The 20,382-nt window shown below is 37.2% G+C and overlaps 3 protein-coding genes across 7 annotated transcripts in view; 2 read left to right on the top strand and 1 right to left on the bottom strand.

The window, feature by feature from the left end:
- LOC134528005 (serine/threonine-protein phosphatase 2B catalytic subunit 3-like) overlaps nt 1-20,382 on the bottom strand; it is a 557,255-nt gene that overhangs the window by 525,241 nt on the left and 11,632 nt on the right. The window lies entirely within an intron of this gene.
- Nucleotides 2,120-6,528, top strand: LOC134528001 (uncharacterized). The gene is made up of 2 exons (XM_063361155.1): nt 2,120-2,564; nt 5,008-6,528. The coding sequence occupies exons 1-2, from the start codon at nt 2,390-2,392 to the stop codon at nt 5,778-5,780; spliced, it is 948 nt and encodes a 315-aa protein (XP_063217225.1). The 5' UTR covers nt 2,120-2,389; the 3' UTR covers nt 5,781-6,528.
- Nucleotides 6,615-11,775, top strand: LOC134528002 (uncharacterized). The gene is made up of 2 exons (XM_063361156.1): nt 6,615-7,052; nt 9,497-11,775. Exons 1-2 carry the CDS (start codon nt 6,878-6,880, stop codon nt 10,267-10,269), a joined length of 948 nt encoding a protein of 315 aa, XP_063217226.1. The 5' UTR covers nt 6,615-6,877; the 3' UTR covers nt 10,270-11,775.

The following is a 20,382-nucleotide window of genomic DNA, read 5'->3' as shown; positions in this document are numbered from 1 at the left end:
AAGAGCAGATTTATTTATGTTAGAAAGCTAAAAATCTTCATAGATCATTTGAACACGTTTTAAGTGGACAGTATCCAACAATTTATATTAAATTTGGGAATAAGAAATTAAAATAGGGGCCAAATAAACCAAAATCGTGTTAGCAAAGGGCTACTGGAAATTAAATTTTCTTGACTTTCAGCAACGTTACTGTATTTCGGGACTTTCTCGCCTATTAAACTTTATTTTTGTAGCGTGTTTCCGTCTCCTAATGACTTCGCTGTCGACGACACACGCAAGAAACCTATAAAAAACAAGCAGTTTTTAAGGAAAAAAAGCTGATCAATTATTTTTAATATTATCTACAGCTTACAGTACTTTTTTTATGTGTAACAGCTCACGGTAAACGACATTTGGTATAAGTAATTTTGTGAATACGGAAGTCGCGTGGAACGGAAATGTGTAACCACGTTGCTGCAATCTGTGGCGGATGGCGCGAACCAAAGTTCAAAATCCAAAGGGAAACTTTATAGTATTAAATGTTTAATGAATTTTAACAAAATGAACAGTGTTTTAATTAAATTTATTGTCGGAAATTAGGTCCAAAGCCGGTGTTAAGTATTTTTTCAAGTCTTTTTCACTTCCGTCTGCTATCAAATGCTTCAATAGTCGAGGTAGCTGCTCCGGCAGTGAGTTCTAGCGGCTGGTGAGGAAAATACATGTAATTCGCGTCCAGAAATTTAGGTGAAAACATAATTTGCGTATCACGCTCAGCATTGTTTTTAAGAATTCCACGTTAAATTTTGTGTCCGAGTATCTATTATAAGTGTATTTTCAACATGAGAACACATGAATATGCTCGTTAACGAGGCTAGATGTTAACATCCCTGGCGAGTACTGAAAGACTCCTCACATGTTTTTTTTCTTAATTTTGGGGCTCTTTCATTACTTTCGTGACTTCGTGATCTGCAGACATCCTGGTTTAGTAAATAACACTGGCCGTCTGGAAAAGATAACGAATAAATTTGTTTCATCAAACTTTGACATGGCGCATTACCGAATATCGATTGTAATCAGGCTAAAACTATAGATATTTAATCCCGCTTCATTAATACAGTTATTTTTATCCCTTGCGTTAGTGAAAATCTGGTAGAGACTAGTCATAGTTCTAACAACAAATAATTTATTATTAAAATACATGCAATTTTAAGACATCTGGATATTCCATACTAAGAAAAAATTATGTATATATATATATATATATATAACTTAGATATTGAAATTTCCTAGTGTTTCCAGTTGTTTGAAATCATACTTTCAATACCCTGAATTTTCCCTGTTTACGGAAGCCCTGGATAAAAGGGAAAAAATAATTAAAACCGTTTTTTTTTTGGTTCAACAGCCCCTCCCTTTTTTTCCACTCCCTCCCTGGATACCCTAATGTATCCAGCATTCAATCGAGAAGTACATACGCATGACAAGGAACTTGGAAACAATGTGATCTGCTAACACAGAATCGTAATATTTCACGTGTTAAAAACGCTAAATAATTTCATTAATTCATTGGCTGGCAATAATACGAGCACTCCGGTATCCAAAAAATAGACTTTTTTTTTTTTTTTTTTTTTGCAATACATCCATAAATGTCTTTCGACAATTTAACGTACGAGACAGAATACGTTTCACAAACAGCAACACAAAATGGGAATGCGAATTTCAATTTGTTTGTATAAACATTGCGCTGCAATTAGTTCCATTACTTTTCAAGCTGGACAATAATCAATACCGTCACGTCATGATTCAACTACACACGAATTTAACATCAATGCACCAAATATTAAAAAGGGGGGGGGGGGGGGGAAACATGCTCATGACACAGGCATGCTGGATATGAATGATTCCTAAAAACGCATGAGCACTAAAAACAAACCAAACGTTAAAAACTATGGTAAGCCGCAAAAAGTGTCGCATCAAACAACTGTTAATATGCGATATCTTTAGTGTGATAATATTCGAGATGTATTTTTTTTGTACTTCGTCTGAAACTGGTCAGACAGAACAAGCACATCGAAAGAAAGCCACGAAATAAATAGAGCAGATATTTATTTATCTTACTATTTTTTTTTCGTGGAGAGTTAGGGCCCTGACACACGAGCGACCGAGTCGCGCGACTGAGACGCGCGACTCGGTCGCCGGGAAATCGCTTGCCATAAGATAGCATGGGCGTGGGTGAGAACCTGGCACACGGGCGACTGAGCGCGTCTCCATCGCGCGTCTGTCGCCAGCAGACGCGAATCCCCGCGACAGATCGCGGCGACCAGTCGTGCGGGAGCCTTGCACACGGGCGACTTTTAGCCGCGCGTCCGAGCGACTGTCGGTCAGTATCTGGTTGTATGTGCTGGCGAGGAAGATGGCGTTCGATTGTGACCGTTTTATAATCGAAATAGAATCAAGGCCAGCTATTTGGGATTCCAGATGTGATGAGTATGCTAACAAATGCAAAAAGGGAAAGGCATGGGAAGAGGTGTGCGATATGTTCGTTGAGAACTTCAAAGCCATGGATAGCGTCCATAAAAATAAAGCAGGTAAGTGTAATTTATAAATATAAGTGGTTAGTGGTGATCTGAATATTTCGTGCAGCCCTGCATTCACTTTATTTGTTTCAAATGTATTATAAACATAATTGTTCTACGTGAAGCCTATTTACTAGACAGAGTATTGCAATAATTTTATAAAACTTATAAAACGAATATAATATTTTTTTTCATTATTCCTTTATAGAAACGTTACTACGTTTTTAAATGATTTACAATCGTGAAGATTACTGTTCAAAATATTTACATTATTGTCGAAACTGTTTGGATGTGCCCGCTGCATTTTCGTATCGGGTGTTCTCTTCAAACGTCCGTTTAAGTATTCATATTACCACGAACCACCTGATATTGGCAATAATTACAACACATGTGAAATATTGTATAGTTAATATATCTCTTAACAACAAACAGGTGTGAAATTTTAACAGTTCGTGTTATTCTTCCCTCATAAAATACAAAACCACTGTGCGTGCATGTGAGTCATTGCCAATGTAAATAAATTAGCTATTAATGGAAGGGTTTGTTTTCAAATTACATTGCAGTATTTTGCTTCTACGCGGAATTCATTGTAACTTACGCTTATGTCTAATGTTTACGATAAACATAGAAATACAAGTAAAATACGATATAATATTGTTACGAACGTGGGAACGATAGGGTTCGAAAGGATAGCCCCTTTTTTTAATTAATTATCACTATTTTTATTGGTGCTACTATTTACAGTTTTATTTACAAGTTATCCTGGCTTGATATAGGCTCGAAATAAAGAAAGTCTCTCTCAGTCCGTCACAGTCTTACCGCAGCCACAGATCGCCGTAAAGTGTCCGCCGATGTCACACAGGGCACTTGCTGGCTTCGCCGATGTTATACACTCTCTTCCCAGAAGTCGCCCGGTCTTCGCCGCCTCGTCGCACAGGTCTTCGCCTCTCCACACTGCGCCAGACGCGCCACACAATTATCTGCTCTGATGCAACCGCCCCCTGCTGATATAGAGGTCGGCCTTACATTTAGAACCTTCGAGATGCTCTTTGACATTGCGCAACTAGGGACGTCCAGGATTACGTGCTGGGGCCGGCGACGATGTCGGAGAACATTCAAGAACCGTTCCATTGACCGACCAGGTGCAGCCAGGTCATTAGCGCAGGCAGGGCGAGGGTGAAGGGGGGGCAGGCAGGCCGCGTGTCATCAAGATAAAGATAAGGCACGCGCGGCGCTAATCTGTTTCCGAGAAGAGCATCGCTCCGTCCCCACTGCGACTGGGCTTGCACGTAACAATATAATTAAAAGTAGCGTAACAACTAACATAATTCCAAAGTGAACACATTTTCGCATACGGAAATTTTGTTTTCTCTATATTTTGTTTATGCCACAAAATTCACCATGGCTACTGTCCAATGTAACGGTTATACGGTTATAACTATTACGTTGTTGAATGTGACACCTCTATAAAAGTTAAATTTCACTAGTATTGTTCACTCTTCAAAGCAAAAAATATTGCCATGGCACTGACCCTTGTTCACTAGAAAAGTAATCGGAAAACTTTTCTCGGATTGTTAAAGCTGATCGTGTATTTCCTGGTCGTGTAAGCGGCTCCCCTTCATCTAGTCCCACGACGTTCAGAGTGCTGTCAAATTCAACACCATCCCTTTCTCTAACAAAATTGTGTAAAATACAACATGCTTTCACTATAGTTTCTGCGTTTTCAATTTTCACGTCCAATGGCCTGTGAAAGATACGCCACTTATTTGTAAGTATGCCGAAAGTGCATTCGATGTAACGTCTGGCTCGTGACAGCCTGTAGTTAAATATTTTCTTTTTTTGAGTAAGATTTTTCCCACCATAAGGCCTCTGCATGTGAGTTGAAAGAGCAAATGCTTCGTCACCTACGAAGGTAAAGGGAAGTGGCTCTCCATTTTCAACTATTGGCCTATCACTTGGGATGTTCAACGTATTATCCTTCATCTTCTGAAACAGCTCACTGTTTTTATATATTGCTGAGTCTGATGATTTTCCATAAGAACCAACATCAACAAATAAAAACCTATAATTAGAGTCGCATAATGCTAACAACACCATGGAAAAATATTTCTTGTAGGAAAAATAGGTTGACCCACTTTTAGCAGGTTGAATAAGCCTTACATGCTTGCCATCTATTGCTCCTAAACAGTTTGGGAAATTTGCACGTGTTCCAAAACCGTCAGCAATCTTCAGCCAGTCCTCTTGCATTAACTGCGGGAAACATGCTTCATGTAAAAGCCGCCATATTGTTTCACACACTTCAATAACAATCTTGCGACATGTGGAAATTCCACAACGGAATGTGTAATGCAATTCTGTGAACGAACATCCTGTAGCAAGGTACCTGCAAAAAAAAAAAAAAAAAAACACACACTAAAAATATGCACCTTACATTATTGTTTTTTTTTTTTTTCAGCTGCAGATCTGCAACGGAAATGGAAGAATCTACGTGACTGTTTCAGAAGAGAACTGGCTAAACAGAGGAATTGTAAATCAGGTTCTGCAGCAGATGGCAGGAAACAATATATATATTTCCAGCAGTTAACTTTCCTATTGCCAGTATGCGACACCAAACCTACAACAGAAGAATCTCCAGACTTGCACACGCAAGCCACACCCGCAGCAGCTACATCTACGGCACCTACTTCTCTTAAAAGAAAAAAACCGTCACCAGAAACAGAAGAACTTGAGCTACTTCAGTCGCTTAGAAGAAATATGGAAAAACGACATGCAGGTAGAGAAGAAGAAGACAGTGACAGGCATTTCTTGTTGAGTCTTTTGCCGTACTTCAAACGTCTGCCAGACGATATGAAACTTGAAGTTCAAAGCGACTTTTTAAACACCTTAAGAAGGTACAATCAGGTGTCAATTTCTGGTCATCGATGTCCTTCTCAGACTTCTGTCTACCCTCATTCTTCTCCATCAGTGATCACAGGCCCATCATTTGTTTCGCTTCCATACCCTAGTAGTAATACAAGTACCTCTGGAGTACGCAACCAACAATTTACACCCACCATCAGTCAGTCTTACAACTACGGGTCTCATTCAACTTCAGAAACATCGCAGTTAATGAGTCAACCCCAGCAGCCGCTGCAATGCCACGCCTTATCACCAATGTCACCAGCAGCTTCCTCATCAGTATCTCTCCAGTCTGATACGTCAAGTATTTGTGAAGACTATTTTAACTGATACCTAATAAATTATAAGACATGTGACCTTCATGGAAAGAGCAGTTTCAGTGAATAACAAATAAATATGTTATCTAACAATTTTCTTCTAAATTTATGAAAGAATTTATTTTCGTGTGCAAAACGATAAACATTTATGTGTTGGATCTTTGAGACAATATCGTGTCACGTAATAATAAATGTTACTTATTTGGGGTATGTTCAGAAAATGTTTTTTTTTAATAATATGATAATAAATGCTTCAACTATACCCTTAAAATACATGTAACTGTCTAATTAAATTATAATTTCAGCCGTAGCCAAACACATTTCACTCCTGTGTTCCTTGTACAACTATGAAATGAACTATTTGTCTGCTTATACAAGTGTACCCACCTTAATGTAATTGCAAGTCTCTCTTCAGCAGGGATACTTCTTCTCATACTTGTGTCAACTTTTTCAATGTGAATTTTCAGTACATCCAGAAGATCCGAGAAAGTACTCCGAGACATTCTGAAATAGTTAAAATATTTCGAATTGTCTTCTTTTAGCTCACTCATAATCGTATAAAACTGGCCCCTTGCTAAGCGGTCTGCAGTTATTGGGTGCATCCATAGTACACGTTGCCTGCGACGACGCCGGCGCCGACGGCAACGACGCCTTAGGACAATGCCAAGAACTGTTTCTTCGTCGGTGTCCATATTCACAGTGAAGAGTGTGTCGCGTGAACCTGGCACACGAGCGTCTCGGTCGCGCGGCTGAGTCGCTCTACTCGGTCGCTTGGACGCTCGACTGCAGTCGCGCGTCTCAGTCGCGCGACCGAGACGCTCGTGTGCCAGGGCCCTTAGGGCCCTGACACACGAGCGACCGAGTCGCGCGACTGAGACGCGCGACTCGGTCGCCGGGAAATCGCTTGCCATAAGATAGCATGGGCGTGGGTGAGAACCTGGCACACGGGCGACTGAGCGCGTCTCCATCGCGCGTCTGTCGCCAGCAGACGCGAATCCCCGCGACAGATCGCGGCGACCAGTCGTGCGGGAGCCTTGCACACGGGCGACTTTTAGCCGCGCGTCCGAGCGACTGTCGGTCAGTATCTGGTTGTATGTGCTGGCGAGGAAGATGGCGTTCGATTGTGACCGTTTTATAATCGAAATAGAATCAAGGCCAGCTATTTGGGATTCCAGATGTGATGAGTATGCTAACAAATGCAAAAAGGGAAAGGCATGGGAAGAGGTGTGCGATATGTTCGTTGAGAACTTCAAAGCCATGGATAGCGTCCATAAAAATAAAGCAGGTAAGTGTAATTTATAAATATAAGTGGTTAGTGGTGATCTGAATATTTCGTGCAGCCCTGCATTCACTTTATTTGTTTCAAATGTATTATAAACATAATTGTTCTACGTGAAGCCTATTTACTAGACAGAGTATTGCAATAATTTTATAAAACTTATAAAACGAATATAATATTTTTTTTCATTATTCCTTTATAGAAACGTTACTACGTTTTTAAATGATTTACAATCGTGAAGATTACTGTTCAAAATATTTACATTATTGTCGAAACTGTTTGGATGTGCCCGCTGCATTTTCGTATCGGGTGTTCTCTTCAAACGTCCGTTTAAGTATTCATATTACCACGAACCACCTGATATTGGCAATAATTACAACACATGTGAAATATTGTATAGTTAATATATCTCTTAACAACAAACAGGTGTGAAATTTTAACAGTTCGTGTTATTCTTCCCTCATAAAATACAAAACCACTGTGCGTGCATGTGAGTCATTGCCAATGTAAATAAATTAGCTATTAATGGAAGGGTTTGTTTTCAAATTACATTGCAGTATTTTGCTTCTACGCGGAATTCATTGTAACTTACGCTTATGTCTAATGTTTACGATAAACATAGAAATACAAGTAAAATACGATATAATATTGTTACGAACGTGGGAACGATAGGGTTCGAAAGGATAGCCCCTTTTTTTAATTAATTATCACTATTTTTATTGGTGCTACTATTTACAGTTTTATTTACAAGTTATCCTGGCTTGATATAGGCTCGAAATAAAGAAAGTCTCTCTCAGTCCGTCACAGTCTTACCGCAGCCACAGATCGCCGTAAAGTGTCCGCCGATGTCACACAGGGCACTTGCTGGCTTCGCCGATGTTATACACTCTCTTCCCAGAAGTCGCCCGGTCTTCGCCGCCTCGTCGCACAGGTCTTCGCCTCTCCACACTGCGCCAGACGCGCCACACAATTATCTGCTCTGATGCAACCGCCCCCTGCTGATATAGAGGTCGGCCTTACATTTAGAACCTTCGAGATGCTCTTTGACATTGCGCAACTAGGGATGTCCAGGATTACGTGCTGGGGCCGGCGACGATGTCGGAGAACATTCAAGAACCGTTCCATTGACCGACCAGGTGCAGCCAGGTCATTAGCGCAGGCAGGGCGAGGGTGAAGGGGGGGCAGGCAGGCCGCGTGTCATCAAGATAAAGATAAGACACGCGCGGCGCTAATCTGTTTCCGAGAAGAGCATCGCTCCGTCCCCACTGCGACTGGGCTTGCACGTAACAATATAATTAAAAGTAGCGTAACAACTAACATAATTCCAAAGTGAACACATTTTCGCATACGGAAATTTTGTTTTCTCTATATTTTGTTTATGCCACAAAATTCACCATGGCTACTGTCCAATGTAACGGTTATACGGTTATAACTATTACGTTGTTGAATGTGACACCTCTATAAAAGTTAAATTTCACTAGTATTGTTCACTCTTCAAAGCAAAAAATATTGCCATGGCACTGACCCTTGTTCACTAGAAAAGTAATCGGAAAACTTTTCTCGGATTGTTAAAGCTGATCGTGTATTTCCTGGTCGTGTAAGCGGCTCCCCTTCATCTAGTCCCACGACGTTCAGAGTGCTGTCAAATTCAACACCATCCCTTTCTCTAACAAAATTGTGTAAAATACAACATGCTTTCACTATAGTTTCTGCGTTTTCAATTTTCACGTCCAATGGCCTGTGAAAGATACGCCACTTATTTGTAAGTATGCCGAAAGTGCATTCGATGTAACGTCTGGCTCGTGACAGCCTGTAGTTAAATATTTTCTTTTTTTGAGTAAGATTTTTCCCACCATAAGGCCTCTGCATGTGAGTTGAAAGAGCAAATGCTTCGTCACCTACGAAGGTAAAGGGAAGTGGCTCTCCATTTTCAACTATTGGCCTATCACTTGGGATGTTCAACGTATTATCCTTCATCTTCTGAAACAGCTCACTGTTTTTATATATTGCTGAGTCTGATGATTTTCCATAAGAACCAACATCAACAAATAAAAACCTATAATTAGAGTCGCATAATGCTAACAACACCATGGAAAAATATTTCTTGTAGGAAAAATAGGTTGACCCACTTTTAGCAGGTTGAATAAGCCTTACATGCTTGCCATCTATTGCTCCTAAACAGTTTGGGAAATTTGCACGTGTTCCAAAACCGTCAGCAATCTTCAGCCAGTCCTCTTGCATTAACTGCGGGAAACATGCTTCATGTAAAAGCCGCCATATTGTTTCACACACTTCAATAACAATCTTGCGACATGTGGAAATTCCACAACGGAATGTGTAATGCAATTCTGTGAACGAACATCCTGTAGCAAGGTACCTGCAAAAAAAAAAAAAAAAAAAACACACACTAAAAATATGCACCTTACATTATTGTTTTTTTTTTTTTTCAGCTGCAGATCTGCAACGGAAATGGAAGAATCTACGTGACTGTTTCAGAAGAGAACTGGCTAAACAGAGGAATTGTAAATCAGGTTCTGCAGCAGATGGCAGGAAACAATATATATATTTCCAGCAGTTAACTTTCCTATTGCCAGTATGCGACACCAAACCTACAACAGAAGAATCTCCAGACTTGCACACGCAAGCCACACCCGCAGCAGCTACATCTACGGCACCTACTTCTCTTAAAAGAAAAAAACCGTCACCAGAAACAGAAGAACTTGAGCTACTTCAGTCGCTTAGAAGAAATATGGAAAAACGACATGCAGGTAGAGAAGAAGAAGACAGTGACAGGCATTTCTTGTTGAGTCTTTTGCCGTACTTCAAACGTCTGCCAGACGATATGAAACTTGAAGTTCAAAGCGACTTTTTAAACACCTTAAGAAGGTACAATCAGGTGTCAATTTCTGGTCATCGATGTCCTTCTCAGACTTCTGTCTACCCTCATTCTTCTCCATCAGTGATCACAGGCCCATCATTTGTTTCGCTTCCATACCCTAGTAGTAATACAAGTACCTCTGGAGTACGCAACCAACAATTTACACCCACCATCAGTCAGTCTTACAACTACGGGTCTCATTCAACTTCAGAAACATCGCAGTTAATGAGTCAACCCCAGCAGCCGCTGCAATGCCACGCCTTATCACCAATGTCACCAGCAGCTTCCTCATCAGTATCTCTCCAGTCTGATACGTCAAGTATTTGTGAAGACTATTTTAACTGATACCTAATAAATTATAAGACATGTGACCTTCATGGAAAGAGCAGTTTCAGTGAATAACAAATAAATATGTTATCTAACAATTTTCTTCTAAATTTATGAAAGAATTTATTTTCGTGTGCAAAACGATAAACATTTATGTGTTGGATCTTTGAGACAATATCGTGTCACGTAATAATAAATGTTACTTATTTGGGGTATGTTCAGAAAATGTTTTTTTTTAATAATATGATAATAAATGCTTCAACTATACCCTTAAAATACATGTAACTGTCTAATTAAATTATAATTTCAGCCGTAGCCAAACACATTTCACTCCTGTGTTCCTTGTACAACTATGAAATGAACTATTTGTCTGCTTATACAAGTGTACCCACCTTAATGTAATTGCAAGTCTCTCTTCAGCAGGGATACTTCTTCTCATACTTGTGTCAACTTTTTCAATGTGAATTTTCAGTACATCCAGAAGATCCGAGAAAGTACTCCGAGACATTCTGAAATAGTTAAAATATTTCGAATTGTCTTCTTTTAGCTCACTCATAATCGTATAAAACTGGCCCCTTGCTAAGCGGTCTGCAGTTATTGGGTGCATCCATAGTACACGTTGCCTGCGACGACGCCGGCGCCGACGGCAACGATGCCTTAGGACAATGCCAAGAACTGTTTCTTCGTCGGTGTCCATATTCACAGTGAAGAGTGTGTCGCGTGAACCTGGCACACGAGCGTCTCGGTCGCGCGGCTGAGTCGCTCTACTCGGTCGCTTGGAGGCTCGACTTACTGGTTACAGAGCAGTAAATTGGCACCTGATGTGGTGATAGCTACGCAGTAAAATTGCGCCCAACATGGGGCCAGCTATGTAGTATAATGGGGCAGTAAAATTGCACCAAACACGAGGCCAGCTAGACTGTTCAACTTGCGGTTCACTCAGCCTTGCTGAAAAAAAAAATGGAAGAGGAAGCTGCATTTAATAATTGTATAAAATAACAATACGCGTAAGCTGACGTTCGGAAAGAGGGAGGTGTTAAGCGAATGTGACCAACGCAATCGCATTAAAATCCCGAGCTCAAACGTTTGATCACTTATTGATAAAGTCAAATGAGGCACAATATTTTGTTAATGATTGCCGGGAAGTGCGCTATGACGCTGCAACTGAGGCGCCTGGCAGTTGCGTGGCACCCGGGCAGGCAAGGAGCGACTACAGGCCGTGCAAGCCTGGGCCCGGCGCCAATGCTATAGTCTTGGATTGTACAACTATATTCGTCATATTACGTAAACTTAATTTATTAGGATTTTTAATAACGTTAAACACATATTTATAGTCATTATTTTTTGTAACTTTTAAATATAAATAAATTTGCAACACCGTCGTCAGAATTGAAGTTCCTGGTTGGTTTGGAAACTTTGATTTAAGAGAGAGTGATTTTAAAATTTTTCCATATATTTTCTGGGGGCTATTCTAACTCTTTCGGTAAGACTCCTCTCCCAAATATTAGGGCCTAGGAAAGTTTTAAGGCCGCCGCTGAGTCCTGGAGGAGTAGGACTAGGGTCGGGAGGGAAGAAGGGGTGGTTTACAGTAACGAGCACGCGTGTGTGTGTGTACGTGGCGTGTGTGTTTTGTGTGTGTACTTCAAAGTAACCGTCGCCAAATGGGCCAGAGCGGACCCCTCGCCACTTTATCGATTCGGCGCGTCGTCCGTAACCTTTTCGGGGTTATAATAACCCGGCCGAGGCAAGGCGGCGCGTGTGTGTGTGCGAGGAGGAGAAGGCTGGGGAGAAAGTAAGGGGGGGGGGGAGGAGCACCTGTCACCCGGGCACGATGACCTCAAACCCCGCGCGGCGAGAACTTTCACGTTCCGCGGGCACGCAGCAAGGAGCCCGGCTCGCCGCGTGTTCCCCGGGCACTCGGCCTAGCTGCGCTCGCCGTGCTTCACAACGACCCGTTCGCGCACGGTTCGATGAGAAGCATGAATCTGCATGCGTGGTGTTACTATTCGCACAGAAAATGTACCGAGAAGGAATGGGTGCGTGTACTTACGTATACTTGGCGTAATAAAAAAAACTAACTTCAATTTTGCATGCAAATTAATAATAGAAATAAAATCATAAATACGGTTGGCAAAATGTAAATTCACTCTAATCAAAAAATTTAAATAAATACTCAGTATTCAATATTAATACAAACATGTGTATAATATCCATTATTTAATTTCGTAAAATATATAAATTTTAATTAATAACGGAAATCAATAAATATTATGAATGTTTATTTATAATTTTTGCTTTTAATTATTTATTACATAAATAATTTATAATGCAAATAAAGAATACATACGGGAACATAAACTCACTTATAAAAATTCAATTGAAAATAAACTTGAAAAAGTTTATAAACACAATTTTATCACTAATATTCACAATATATATTTTTTTTTTAATATATGGACCAGATTTCAATGTCAAACACTAAAGCATAAGATTTAAAAGCACATATATAATTTTTAACGGAGTATAACTTCAAAAATCGCGATGTTTGAAAAAACTGCGAGAGCAAGTAAATTTTAGACAGAATTTTTTTTCAATCTACGACACTTGGGTTGCATTTTTTTGGAAATGACATATAAAAAATATATAAATCAATTCCGCGGATAACATCATGGTTTACATTTTTTTTAAAGTCTTTTCAGTATTAAATTAAATTGACATGTTTCTACCTAGATATACAGCTGCTATACAACATCTAAACTAACAAGATTTAAACTAAGGAAAAGAAACTTATTTTGTATAAAAATTGAACAATGTGTATTCTTGCTTTGGCTTTTTCTTGCATACCAATTTGCTTATGTGAGTTTAAGATAATAGTAATGCTCATCATTCTTAAATTCTTAGTGAAATAAAAAAACAGCTCGCTTTTACATTAAATAGTTGGGGGGGGGGGGGGGTTCCTATAAATAGTTTATTCATGAATGATTCAAGGAAAAAATTTACTAACAAACTTGGGCGTGTTCAATTATAGAGTTTTTTTTTTGTTTAAGTTTACTGTCCTCTTTTATTTATTTTTACTATAAAAAACAAATAACTGCTACATAGTATGAAATAACTAAATCAACAGCGTGAGCTATGTGTTTAAAATTATTTCAGCATATAAATACACAAAAAAAAAATTACATTTGTGCTCGAGTGCAATTTTTATACTGCAATATTCATTTATATAAAAATGTAAAAAGTTTTCCCAGTGACGGGATTTGAACCAAATCAAAAAGAGACTATTCAGTTGTATCCGCAAGCTTTGTCAATGCACTATAGAAGCACAATGTAAATTATGAGATTATGCGTAATCAATATAATAATTATAGATTTCTTAACTAATTTCCAAGTACAGTACGAGTAGTGATCACTCCTTGATATGACTAGTTAAGTTTACAATATGTATTCGAGAATAGTTTTGCTAATACAAATTTTTCAATTGGCAAAACAATACGACTGATGCGTTTCGATCTTCACGATATTGGAATATTTATATGTTTATGCTGCAACAAGTGGGTTCGCCATGTTGACGAAATCGGTTCGACTGTAGCGATGACGGGTTCTCCCGCCTGTGGGCCTCATTGCGGTATTCTCAAATACTAACGACAAGCCACGTGGTTATTTCAGTTTCTGTTGCTATTATTTGGATTCTTCTCCCGTAAATTTATCACGATAGCTTTCTCCCGTCATGTGTTTCGTCTAAACATTCCTGAGAAGTTATTTACTACACATTATCTAGTAAATAACTGTAAACAGTCACTTAACGTGTTCATAATTATGATCCATCGCGTGACCTCTTTTACAGCTAGAAACATTCAGTAAATACCTGGCGATGACATTTGTAACCAACAGCAAATGCGAGAGAGCTATTTGACTAAATTGAAGGGAAAATCCCTTAATTAACAATAATGAAAATAAATTTAAAACACCTACATGGTGTTTAGGGAACAACCCTTGAAGAAAGGGGCTAATGCATTTCTACATCACATGGGCGTACGTCTGCAGTCTATGTACATATGAAATACAGTGTAACTAACCAATTAACAATAAATTACCCCTCCATCCAAGCTAGAGGAAGGAGATAGGCCAACCCTGTTACCCCCCCCCCCCCCTATTTTTTTCCTGGTACCCGCTAACAAACCATACTTACTACTCAGTCGGCGACAAAAAAAAAAGATGCGCTAGAGTGAGCATGAGTCGGCAATCATGTTTTGAATGGAGTTGGGGGCTTAAGCTGGTCGCCAGGTAGTGCACACCTCCAGGTGTTAGGGCGCCATCTGCAAACCGCTCGAGATTCATTACAAGTGTCTGATCGCGAATAGCATTTAGGAGCCACTGCATGTTTCTATGCAAGTTTCGTTCCATAGGTTCGCCTATAACGTGTATTTTTTGTGTAAAGAAAAAATTTAGAACGGGTGTTTTCACGGACAATTTTATTTAGGTATGACAAATTCAACACACAGTATTTGTGTTATAAAATGATAGGGTCACCACTACACTGCACGCCAGTTCTGTGCCTGGCGGCGTAGAGGCTGTGAGACGTGTGATGCGCTAGACGGGACGTGAAAGTTATCCCCTCTAACCTAACCTAAACTAACATAAACTAACCTAAACTAATTTAAACTAACCTAACCATTCCGAGCACAAAAATGTCGCAAACTGGAAAGGTTACCTTTCCAAGGGGATAACTTTAAGGATTTTAAAGCAGAAAATAATATGCATTTTTAAATCGGAAAGGGTACTTTTTCAGTTTATTTTCTGCTGTGTCATTGTACAGGAAATCTTGAAAGGTACCTTTTCCAAGGGGATACAATTCAGCCCCCCCCCCCCCCCCCCCCCCACGCTAGCCAGTGTCCCGCTTAGCACCCCCGCACTTAGGAGCTCGTGCGTCCGACCTGACGGCGGCCACCATAACGTTTAGTCGACATCCAGGTCAACAGACGGATTGGGCAACTCAGAGCTCGCTACGGGAACACACAAACACCGGCACAGACTACCTTACAATAAAAGTCAATATCAAGTTCCCTTACACAAATGTATGTTGTGTGATTGAACCAAAAAATTGTATGACAAAACTTCCCAAACAGTCAATTTCACATCACAGAAGTTAAAATATACAGTGTTTGCGGTATATTTGCCAGAACACAGATAAATACAGATTATTTTAAGAAAGTCTCACATTCTGGTAGCAAGTACTGTGTGGATAATTATATAATGTGCATTTGTGTGTGTTCAACATCATTACTTTAGGTAATTTAGTGCTTACTATAGTCTAGCTTTTTTTTATTAGTTGTGTAATTTTTACCAGAACAGTTGTGCTAAAGATGTGTGATTGTAATGTGAAGGTATCACATATTTTGGAGGGATTGTAAAAATTTATTCCCAATAACATTTTCAGAATTTTATTCACCTTAAGTCACGCTCTAAACAATTCCACAATTAAACTTCTGTACTAGAGCATACAAACAGCATGATTCCGAATTTTAACATTCTTAGTTCAATCTAGTATGGTATTTTTTATTACGGCTGCTGTAAATTAAATAATTTTGAAGTTATTTTTTATGATTTCAAAATAAATTATTTGGACAAAGAACAAATTGAACTAAAAGGGACAACTATAATTATATTTATTGTTTGAAAGATTCTTAGGGTGCAAACTGATTTTAAAACAAGCATTGCTTGTAATCAAACTTAAGTACGTTTCTTCAATTCATCCTACCTGAAACAAGTTATGTATTGCTTTACTGAGTAATATTTTCCAAAGTATTGTTTATGATTTTATATTGGCAAAATAAGTATAACTTGTTTCAAAAGAATTCAAAGTTGAAAAATAGGTAGTTCTTATTTCTTAAAAATTCAGTTTATAAAAAATTGATTATTCATTTATAAAGTTTTTTCCCATCAAGTTTCGATATTCTTAAACACTGATATCTAAACATTAGAGTTGAGGTGTAGGATGTATAAAAGTTTGCGAAACTCTTTTCTCTTTAAAAATTATAGTTTTTGAAGGAATTGGCCAATCACATGAAAATATAGAATAAAAATACAAACATTGCATTTTGAGTTATGTTTTTGAAGTGAATAATTTTGTTTAGGCCTACAATAGATTTTGGTAAACATGGAATAATTATTGGAAATATTTTAGAGGAAGTAATTAAAAATGATTCTCATATAGGCTAATGGATTAATTTCAACATGTGAACTGTTAACAACAAAAATTAAATTCAATAGACCTGACAAATTGTTAAAGTGTATTTTTTTTGCTGCATTTAATTTATGTTCAAAAACTAAACTATTTAGTCAGACAGTTCCTTTTTGTCTAAAGAGAAAATATTTCCTTACATTCTACTTGCTGTAAGGGACTTGCAGTAGCCATACATAACCTCGTGTTTGTAAGCTATTATGTTTTAAACAAATGAAAAAAGTAAACATTTTTGCATGATGTGTATAGCATGTAGAATGTAAGAAAATATTGCCCCTTTAGTAAAACAAGAATTGGATTTTAATGAAGTATTTATACTCTTGTAACAATAAACTTACAAAATGTTGATAAGTGTGTCAAGACTTGCAGGAAATAAATTCTTATATCGCTAAGTTGTAACATGTAAAAATGCATAATCAATTGAAAATAGGAAATATTGAATATTATTTATTGAATTGTACATTTTTTAAAGCTGTTTGTAGTAAGACATTTTACCAGTAAATACTATAATAATTTTTTTAAACTAAGTATGTGTGCTTTATGAGAAACTTTATTACTAATTGGTAACTAATGTAAAAAATTATTTTATCTATAATTCTTTTTGTCATATTTGTAAAAAAAAATTGTTTCAAGATATTGATTTTTGTTAAAACAACAACAAACAAATCAAACTACTATGATTTTGCAATGAGTTGGTAGTGCAGTCAGAAAAGTTACTGGCTAGCAAAGTAAAGATGCTCATTGGACATAGATTCTAATCTCAAAATATTGCTTCAATTATTTTATACATTATGTATTCATTTATTAATTTTGATATTTTTATAAATTGTGAAGAAAAAATTAATAAGCAATTAAAAAACTAAATGGTAAAGATATTTCATTTAGGCTTAAAGTTAAAACTTTGATGAGTAAATACTACTGAAAATATTATTTAGTATAGTGTGATTATACTTTACAAAAAAATTAATACTAATTAGTTACGGATGTTAAAATATTATTTGGCTAAGCTTCAAGATACCTCAGTTACTAGCGTTCATATTTGTCAAGAACAAATTTTTGTTTAAAAAAACTATAACAATGGCTTAACAAGTTCACAGAAAACAATTTGGTCACTGAATTCAATACTTTTTTAAGTAATTCATCTGTTTAATTAATAAAGACATATTTCCTGCATTATGTTAAAATCATGGTGAAATAATTAATCCAAATCCACAAGTTCAGTTCAAAGAAACAAGAGAAAACATTAATCATTAATATACTAAATTTAAAATAATAAACTCTGAAGTTTCATCAGAAGAATAAAATGGTCTATTTTATGCAGTCATAGGAACTTCCTACTCTAATGATATCTCAAAGTCGGTGCTGTTTGATTAATTTCACATTTTCTTTAAACAACACTGATATGTTTCTCAAAATACCAGATGGATAAATGGTAATAATTTCAACACAACACAAGAATTAGTCACCATATAGTTATCATTTTAATTTCATTGATTTTAAGCCTTTTGGAAAAATTATCTGATATAACCAAAAAGGTCTAAGGATCAAAGAAATACAGACAGGGGTAAAAAATGCTATGGTTGTAAGAACGATAGGGCATTGGAATGTGTTAGATGAGGAGAGTGTAATGGCTAGTAGTGTGGCTCAGTTCAGGAGAATAATGAGAGAGAAGTACCCATTCTCAGCACTAACTAATGATTCTTTTTTCAATTGAGAGCTGAATATTGTCTACAGCATGCTTCTTCATTCCTTCATTATCCACAGCCTCAAACATAGCTTGTGCTACTCCTATTTCATCCATGTTCTTCTGAGCAGCTGCCTTTTTTTCTTACACTTGCCTCTTCAAACAATTTGCCTGCAGTGCTCCTTCCTTCTTCCTCCTTTTTTCTCAAACCCTAACTTCCTCTTCATCAGTTGTAATTAATGCTTTCTTTCATCAAGTTTCTCTTCTTTATTTCCTTAGTTATTTTTTCTTCAGCCTCTAATTTTTTTTTTTTTACCTTACCCATAACACCTCAGTGAATTGTGTTATCACAAAATCAAGCAATTTTTAAAACGAAACAAGTGTGTGTTGAGCATCTTCATGAGTATTGTTTCAATAATTATCATAAAATACACTTTAAATGCAAAATTGGGTTAATACATGAGAGAACAAGTTCATGTTTCTACAAAAGCACACTGACTACAAATAATTACAGTTATATAAGAAATTATGCAAGTTGTTTGGATAGTAGAAATGTGGTTGTGGTCTCGACTTGCTATTTTTTACCAAATAGATGATTTATTAAAGATAATAATTACCTAAAAAATATTAAAACACCATTTTATGTTAATGTGGTACAGGCAGTATTTTGTAACTAGCAAAAGTGACTTCAATCAAAATTTAGTGACTTAAAGTGACTTTTTAAAAATTGACTTTTAGTGAAAAAATTAAATACTTTGAAGCCTGTGATGAGGGCTGTACAGAGCTGATGCCACAGAAACTAATCATTCCTCAAGTAAAAACTTATTCTGCATAACGGTGATAATTGCAAACCAAACCTGAGCCAAACCATTCGTGAGCAACTCAAAATTATTTTCACAAAAACTTCCAGCTATACACAAGAAATTAAAAAAGCAACCGTATTCCACCAGCTGTCATTTGTCAGCCACATAAACTTAAATCATTTCTTCCCGTAAGGTAAATTACGTGATTATGGTACGCAGATATATTCATCTCAGCACCTTTTCCCCTTTAAGGCATCATCATATAATTTTTTTTAAAGATCCTTATGTATTTAGTAAGGATCCCATAATAAAAATTTAGTTTTAGTATAAACATTAAACTGTTTCGGTGAAATTTAATTTGACAAGTCCATGATTAAATAAAAAAAACTGTGGAACAAAATCAAGAGGCATGTGAAGATAAAATAGACCAGAGGTTTGCAAGTATGTGTGTGTACATCCAGCACGCGACATTTTGCACAGTCCGCCTGAATATCCTTTTGATACAGAAACATTATTAGCTATATCTTCATTTGCATATATAAAATAAGTTATCAGCAAATACTCTAATGAAACCATGATATTCTTTCAGAAATATCAAATATATTTTTTATATTTTTTTTTAATCCGTATAATGTTTTTTTTGTAAATACAATTTTCAGTGGTATTTTCTTTTTCATCACATGCCACATATTGTATTTGTCACTGTACAGAATAACATGACATTAAAAATTGTGGTAAGGAATTTAATATTAATTCATATTGTCTGTCCCTCAGATTGTTTTTATAAATTACATATGGCCCTCGACAAGAGAGAAGTTGGCCACAGCTGATAAGACGATGGAGCCCAGACGTTCGCGAGCAGAAAGACAACCAACGAACTGCACATGATGCAGTCGCAATGAAATCTGAGAACGCCTTTGTGTTCATCAGAAAAACCAACAGGAGTGGTTCCCCAAAAGCAGTTTGCAAGCAGATCGTTCCGTGCTAAAAACCCCGTCCCAAACATGAGAACTAAGGACTCTGCTCACAAATGTTACGCACCTTAAGAGGCTAATGTGTCAGCAACAATTTTTTCACTCAACAACAGTTGAGAAAAACACAGGAAAAATGTACAGCTTTCCAAAGAGGTTAACACTGCAACACTAAAATAAATGCACAAAATGCAAATTTGACCTACATTTTCTCTCAACATAAATGAAAACAGTACCTGTACATATGAATATTTTCAACAGCACGAAATTCCAATGTAAGCACAATTTATCTTCGCACTTTAGGAAAAATGTAGAAAACTAAACTATGTTCAATGTCACCAGAGATATCCCAAAAAAAATCTTTCTGTTTTATACAAATGGCAAAAACAGAAATTCTGTACATGAATAAAGCAGGAATAAAAAGTCACATTT

The sequence above is a fragment of the Bacillus rossius genome, chromosome 1 (genome assembly GCF_032445375.1).
Source record: "Bacillus rossius redtenbacheri isolate Brsri chromosome 1, Brsri_v3, whole genome shotgun sequence".
NCBI lineage: Eukaryota > Metazoa > Arthropoda > Insecta > Phasmatodea > Bacillidae > Bacillus > Bacillus rossius.
Note: the sequence above shows the minus strand (reverse complement) of the source record. Positions and strands in the feature narration are given on the sequence as shown.